The 8,181-nt window shown below is 34.6% G+C and overlaps 2 protein-coding genes across 2 annotated transcripts in view; both read right to left on the bottom strand.

The window, feature by feature from the left end:
• sim1a (SIM bHLH transcription factor 1a) overlaps window positions 1-2,233 on the bottom strand; it is a 42,495-nt gene extending 40,262 nt beyond the window's left edge. The window contains 1 exon segment of the mRNA XM_062064337.1: window positions 1,816-2,233. Within this exon segment, the coding sequence (XP_061920321.1) occupies window positions 1,816-1,990 (175 nt within the window). The 5' untranslated portion in view covers window positions 1,991-2,233.
• A 2,491-nt stretch (window positions 2,234-4,724) lies between these two features.
• The window catches only part of ascc3 (activating signal cointegrator 1 complex subunit 3), a 407,454-nt gene continuing 403,997 nt past the window's right edge, over window positions 4,725-8,181 (bottom strand). Inside the window, exons 40-42 of the mRNA XM_062063751.1 lie at window positions 7,344-7,550; window positions 6,794-6,969; window positions 4,725-6,674 (exon numbers count right to left, since the gene is read on the bottom strand). Coding sequence (XP_061919735.1) covers window positions 6,551-6,674; window positions 6,794-6,969; window positions 7,344-7,550 — 507 coding nt within the window. The 3' untranslated portion in view covers window positions 4,725-6,550. The remainder of the gene's footprint in view (window positions 6,675-6,793; window positions 6,970-7,343; window positions 7,551-8,181) is intronic.

Here is an 8,181-nt window from a genome sequence, read left to right as displayed (position 1 = left end):
ATATAAGGTTAGAAAAAAATATTTACTTGTGTATTTACCCTCACACTTAAAAAGCTAGGTCAGTTTTAAGTGACATGGATCAACGTTGTTTCAATGTCTTGTGCCTGCTGGGATATAATGTAAACAAAACTTGTCCATTTATTCCCCCCATTTGAATGTCAGAATCACAACCTAAAGTATGACAAATAGCATTTAAGAAAACACTTATTAGAAAATAATTTAAAATATATTCTAATAATAGAAACAAGTCATGATACAATATAAAGTTAGAAAAAAATATTTAATTGTGTATTTACCCTCACACTTAAATAGCTAGGTCAGTTTTAAGTGACATGATGTATAATGAACGTTGTTTCAATGTCTTGTGCCTGCTGGGATATAATGTAAACAAAATGTGTCATGTCCATTTTATATCCCCATTTGAATGTCAGAATCACAACCTAAAATATGACAAATAGCATTTAAGAAAACACTTATTAGAAAATAATTTAAAATATATTCTAATAATAGAAACAAGTCATGATACAATATAAAGTTAGAAAAAAATATTTAATTGTGTATTTACCCTCACACTTAAAAAGCTAGGTCAGTTTTAAGTGACATGGATCAACGTGGTTTCCATGTCTTGTGCCTGCTGGGATATAATGTAAACAAAACTTGTCCATTTATTCCCCCCATTTGAATGTCAGAATCACAACCTAAAATATGACAAATAGCATTCAAGAAACCACTTATTAGAAAATAATTTAAAATATATTCTAATAATAGAAACAAGTCATGATACGATATAAGGTTAGAAAAAAATATTTACTTGTGTATTTACCCTCACACTTAAAAAGCTAGGTCAGTTTTAAGTGACATGATGTATAATCAACGTTGTTTCAATGTCTTGTGCCTGCTGGGATATAATGTAAACAAAACTTGTCCATTTATTCCCCCCATTTGAATGTCAGAATCACAACCTAAAATATGACAAATAGCATTCAAGAAACCACTTATTAGAAAATAATTTAAAATATATTCTAATAATAGAAACAAGTCATGATACGATATAAGGTTAGAAAAAAATATTTACTTGTGTATTTACCCTCACACTTAAAAAGCTAGGTCAGTTTTAAGTGACATGATGTATAATCAACGTTGTTTCAATGTCTTGTGCCTGCTGGGATATAATGTAAACAAAACTTGTCCATTTATTCCCCCCATTTGAATGTCAGAATCACAACCTAAAATATGACAAATAGCATTTAAGAAACCACTTATTAGAAAATAATTTAAAATATATTCTAATAATAGAAACAAGTCATGATACAATATAAAGTTAGAAAAAAATATTTACTTGTGTATTTACCCTCACACTTAAAAAGCTAGGTCAGTTTTAAGTGACAGGGATCAACGTGGTTTCAATGTCTTGTGCCTGCTGGGATATAATGTAAACAAAACTTGTCCATTTATTCCCCCCATTTGAATGTCAGAATCACAACCTAAAATATGACAAATAGCATTTAAGAAAACACTTATTAGAAAATAATTTAAAATATATTCTAATAATAGAAACAAGTCATGATACAATATAAAGTTAGAAAAAAATATTAAATTGTGTATTTACCCTCACACTTAAATAGCTAGGTCAGTTTTAAGTGACATGATGTATAATCAACGTTGTTTCCATGTCTTGTGCCTGCTGGGATATAATGTAAACAACCTTTGCCATGTCCATTTTATATATATAATTATATAAGGTTAGAAATGTTTTTGTGTATTTACCCTCACACTTAAATAGCGAGGTCAGTTTTAAGTGACATTCAGCCTTACCTTCAGGAAAGACTATCCTCATTTTCAGGTAGCTAGTGGTCAGGCGGATGATGGAGGCTTTGTCCAACTGGGACGTGATGGCGGAGGGCAGCGGCAACAGTTTAGCCAGTTCATAAAACTCACTATTCTCCTTTTCCCGCCGAGTCCGGGCAGCGTTTTTAGACTTCTCCTTCATGGTGACTTCTATCAGTCCTGGCCGCGGCGGTCACACTTTTTAAAGAGCAAGACGGGGGTGTCGCCGCATTCCCGAGCACCTGCTACGCCGGCGGAAGTGCGAGTAGAGTCGGCCTGGGGTCTACAGCAGCCGCGGGGACCTCGTCAAGGCTCCATGGGTCAAGTCTGGAGGCCAGGGAATACCATGAAAGAGTTGGTATTCAGAGGGAACATTGTTTTGGGATAATGCTTAAATTCAGCTTGTTTAGCTTACCTCGATTAAGAGAGTAAAAGTGGAGGTAAAAGCGGGGGAAATGTCCAAAAAGCAGCGGCTGTTCAGTCCCGGAGTGATTTAACACGCCAACCAGGAAGCGTCGAAGGGCTCCGAGCAGCTCAGCTCCTATTGGCTGACAGCACATGTAGCTCGTCTTCTCATTGGCTGCACTTCAAGTGCGATGAACGACCATTGGCCAATGAGAGATCACTAATTACCTCTGGCCTAAAATACCAACTGTTGCAAAACTACTTTTATAATGTTTAATTATTTAGGGCAAATTAAGGGGAAAACTTTCCATTACGCTATACAATTTATGATTATATTAATACATCCTAAATATGATCTATGGACTTACCTTTTACCATGAATTGATTTACGTGGACCCCGACTTAAACAAGTTCAAAAACTTATTCGGGTGTTACCATTTAATGGTCAATTGTACGGAATATGTACTGTACTGTGCAATCTACTAATAAAAGTTTCAATCAATCAATCAAAACCTGCAAACACCTCGTAAATGTCATAAGCACTTGCTGAGAAAAAGTAATTGAAAGTTGTTTTAACACCTCTTACAATAACACAATTATTGCGCAATTTATTCAGCTGTCATTAACACATTATATTTTCATTGTAAATTCACAGCAAATTACTATAATAATTACATTGCTTTTACATTTACAATAAGTAACTGTAAAGTATTTTTCCAGCAACTTACTGTAACTGCAGAGCATGGATTTTACAGTTAATTACAATAAAGTCAGAACTAAATGCTGAACCTCACACTTGAAATGTTATAGTTGATTGCAGAAATATTACAATCAATTAAAAGCTTTAACTTCACAATTTTATATATATATATATATATATATATATATATATATATATATATATATATATATATATATATACATATATATATATATATATATATATACATATATATATATATATACATATATATATATATATACATATATATATATATATACATATATAAATATATATATACATATATAAATATATACGTATGTATGTATATATATATATATATATATATAAAACAATGGAATTTCGTATAATATATATACATATATACTGTATATATATATATATATGTATATAAAACAATGGAATTTCGTATAATATATATACATATATATACATATATATACATATATACTGTATATATATACATATATATATATACACATATATATATATATATATATATATATATATATATATATATATATATATATATATATATATATATATATATATATATATATATATATATATATATATATATATATATAGTTATTTACCAAAAAAATTACAACTGTATTTTGTAACTTCACAATTGTAATTTTAGTGTTAATTACTCTCTAGCTTTCACAGAATATTGGCACTTACTGTAAGGTGTGTAACATAGTCTACACAACCCCTTAAGAGACATAGACAGACATCGACACCCCAAAGAGACAAATCAGTTTGAATTTACAGTAATTTGTTGTGATTTTAAAGAATACTATGATTACCAGTTTTGTACTGCGAAATAACAGTTAATTGCTGTGAAATATAAGGATTTCATAATTCTTAGTCATTGGTTGTATGTTACAGTACATTTTGGTTTCATTATTTTACTGTAGAAAAATACTGTCAAAGACTACAATATTTTTTTCCAGTGAATATGCTTATTTGAGTGATATAAGTGCTTTAGATGTCCCCTAATGTAATTACAATTGGAGATAAATAGCAGGGATTGGGTGCATCAATTATTGCATTTTTTTTTGTAAAAGGGAAGTTATTTTCAAACATTAAACAAAGTTGCCAGGCCACAGAACGTTGATAATGGTGGAGAATTGCCAAAACCACAATAACTCTTTTTTTCCCCCCCTTGTTTGGCTGCACTAATGGGATCCAGCTTGCTGAGTAAATCAGGGTGGCTGCATTATTTACGCTACGGGCTTTAACTCCACGTTTACTGATAATCACAGCACAGTGGCGAAGTTGGTAGAGTGGCCGTGTCAGCAATCGGGAGTGTTGCTGGTTACTGGGGTTCAATCCCCACCTTCTACCATCCTAGTCACATCCGTTGTGTCCTTGGGCAAGACACTTCACCCTTGCTCCTGATGGCTGCTGGTTAGCGCCTTGCATGGCAGCTCCCACCATCAGTGTGTGAATGTGTGTGTGAATGGGTGAATGTGGAAATACTGTCAAAGCGCTTTGAGTACCTTGAAGGTAGAAAAGCGCTATACAAGTATAACCCATTTATCATTTAGCTCTGGCAAGTATGACGGTCGAAAAAAGACCCCAGAACTCCACATGCAGAGTTAACCTTCACTGTCATTTTCATATTTACTACACAATGTAGTAATTGACATTTCGACTTTAACGCGATATGTTTCAGTTTGGAGATAACAAACCTCACTTTAATTCAAATAAATACGACAACTTTCACATTCTTTGCAACAGATGCATTTATAAAACAAATACACTGTAATTACCAAAGATACGGGTCAGCAAAAAACACCATAGTTCATGCCCAAAAACCTGCTCTTAAACCTCATTGTGATAAGGCTGCATATACGCATAGTATACAGCGAATTACTATTTTTAATCCAGCCTGCCAAACTTTTCCAAATGTTTTATTTTTTATCTATAACATCAAAGCCATGGACAGGACTGGAACCCAGGTCCAAAATGAGAATTAAATCCAGCAGCGCTGAACTAAAAGCCCTGCAGCTGTCAGCTCGTAGTCCAGCTCGTCTCTTAGGGTGTCGAGAATTGAGGTTTACACAACATCCTACAGCACACCCAGCTGCCATCAGTTACATTTGCAATGCTATCTTGAAATGACAATAAATCTTCAGCTATCAAAATCCTTCTATACTGAAGCCAGGGTTTCTGTTCATTCCAGTGATGTACCACACGAGTCATTACCGTCCATCAGTCATTTACAGTAGGTTTGTCGCATTTGTGCTCGATCCAAACAGATATGTATAGGGTTCAAAATGTTTTTTTATATTGTGATATTTGCACCAGCTGCGATGCCATGAAAATATCCTTTGGTTTGCAAAAAATATTTTTTTAGACCTATTAGGTCAAATTGCATCATTTCCCATGGCACACCAGACAATATCTCCATGGCACAGTGGTTGAAAAACACTGACCTATTGTATATGTTCATAATTTCTGTGAGACTTTTGCTGTAATTAATGCTATAGTACTGATGGGTCAAACGATACTGATGGGTCAAACGATACCGATGGGTCAAACAATACTGAAGCATCGATGCCTTATAAAACACGAGTTCGAAGCCTCGATGTGTGCGTCACTTTAAGGACAAAAAATCTGACTGAGTGACATCTCGTACTAAATGATATTAGAGGAGTTTTCGTCACGATCATTGATCTAAATTGAACTATGAAAAAAAAAACAATCAAAAAATCCAACAACAATTAAAAAATAAATGTAACAAAAAAAAAAAGAAGAAAAAAATACAAAGTGTGGTAAGGTAAAAGTTCTTCTATTGTTTACTATTTGGCTCATTAATCAGAGTTATACACATTTAATATTCCTTTCTGCACAACTATTCATTAAAAAAACAAACAAACAAAAACCTTAGATTTGCTAACTGTTATTTTAATTGCAGATTAAATGTAATGACTTTTATAATCCATCAGATGGCGGATGACCATAATGAAACACCAACACAGTATTTCTGCCGTGTCAATGCAGTTAGTGAGTGTGCCACACACTCACTGAGGCGTCACTCATCATTACTAGTCGGTCTTTGGTCAGCGGGTGCATGTGTAGGGGGAACTTGCACATTTTCTTGTCAAAGACAACAGTCTCTAAAAGTCAGAATTTAATTAAATAGCATTTTAGTCCATTTCAGTTTTAGGTTACATCATGTTTTTTCTACATGATTAGGTGCATATGCAAAAGAGATACACCCTGGACAGATCATCAGGCAGCAATTCACAATTCACATTCACACTTTGGGCCATTTAGATTTTTCATATTAACGTAACAAGCATGTTGGGTCAAGAGAAGCTGGAACGGTGATTGTTTCTTACACGTCACTGTTTTTAACCAGTACTTTTGGGGCTTTGGTCAGGTATGTGAGATGCAGGAAGGAGTCTTGCACTTATCTCAAACGCTACCTTCGCTTCTCTTCTTACCACGTCTCTACCAATTAACTTGTGTCCCTGATTATAAAAAAAAAAGATCCAGATTTAAGAAAAAAATGATGTGAAAATGTGTTGACTGATCTGTTCTGATGGTGATGAAATGTGTCATCTAGTCAGCGACCTCAGTGTTGACCTGGGCAGCAATGCTAGCAGGTGTCACATTGAGGTAAATGTCATATTGCTGGTCCAGACCCAGGTAGCTGTCACTCATCAAGTAGAGTGTGTAGATACACCTGAAAGCACAATGCAAATTGTTGGAGGGGAGGCACTGATGGAATCCTAAGTGATTTGAGAGTACATGCAAACTATGTTCATGAAGGTCTTTACGGTTTCCTTCAGAACTGAACCTTACTTTCCAGCATTCTCTGGTGTGTAGAAGGCAATGGACACATTAGTGTGGTTGCGCACATATCCCACTCGTTTGACCGCCAGCAGGGTCTTGTGATCTACTTCGCCGATGACCAGGAACCAGCCTTCATCTTTGACCTTAGGGAACCTTGGAGCCTGAGCCTTACTGTCCTGCTTCCTCTGTAAACACAAGGACACAAGACTTAGACTTATTTTTATTGTCATTCAAATTTTAACTTTACAGTACAGATAAGAACGAAATGTTGTTGCATTAGCGTGTTGTAGTGCAGGATAAAAGAGCAATAAGGTGCAGAGTGTTTGTATTTACAAAGAAAGTGCAGATATAAATACATTACTGTATAGATAAATATATCGCACTTTTGCATATGCATCCACGTTTACGGATGTATGTTACATTGTCTTTATAGATATGTCTTTATACAACTCTTCTGAGTTGAGATAACTCTCTAGCAGTACTGTACTCATCAGTGTGTCTAATTCAAAAGTTTTTTCTGTGCAATATTGACTTTAGAGTTGACAACAACAATACTTACCCTCTGTTGGCCCATGTTGATGCGTCGAAGAGACACTTGCAAAACATACTCTTGGTCAGCATGGACTTCCAGCCAGTTGCGCTCCTCCCTCAGGTTGGCTGCCGCTGCAGGCAGGGGGCGCTCTGTTTGTTCCTGGTTCTTTTCCCACCAACCCTTCACACTCAACCCCACCTCCAGTACTGGCAGATGACTGAGGAAGGCCCATGCCTGACCAGAGAGAAACGAGTGAGTCAAAAGAGTTGGATTGTCGGTACCAAAGCGGGTTCAAGACTACAATAAGGATACGATTAGGCCTAAAATCTTTATCGTGATATGTGTTGCAGCATAATAATACATTTTTTGGCATATAAACGATAAAAGAACCATTTCAAAACGGTTTCAAAAGGCTCCTAATTTGGCTGCTAATGTATGTGGTAACATATTGCATCATTTACAATTTTTTTGTTTTGTTCTCACGACTATTATTAATCTACTTTTTAATTAACACTTTCTGCCGTAACATGGTTGAATCTACCCTTATGTTAAAATGTAATCAGCACTTCTGTTCCTAGATAATTTACATTGGGCATCAATCGAATACCAATAGTTACATCTGTGGTATTGGCCATAGCAATGTTCATACTTGAAATCATTAAATGTTTCCATTTTTGATCACAACTGTAATCTGACATAAACACAAGATAATGGTGTAACTATATCAATTCCTGAATTATTTCCTTATTCCCTTTTACTATATACAACATTTATAATAAAGTAAAATAACAAAACAAAAGCACAACTGCTATTGTAAGCATAAAAAAATGACAAAAAAGGATTTTTAATAACAAAAAACATCGAT

The sequence above is a fragment of the Entelurus aequoreus genome, linkage group LG11, assembly GCF_033978785.1.
Source record: "Entelurus aequoreus isolate RoL-2023_Sb linkage group LG11, RoL_Eaeq_v1.1, whole genome shotgun sequence".
In the NCBI taxonomy this organism is placed as follows: domain Eukaryota; kingdom Metazoa; phylum Chordata; class Actinopteri; order Syngnathiformes; family Syngnathidae; genus Entelurus; species Entelurus aequoreus.
This window is presented reverse-complemented; position numbering and strand designations above follow the sequence as displayed.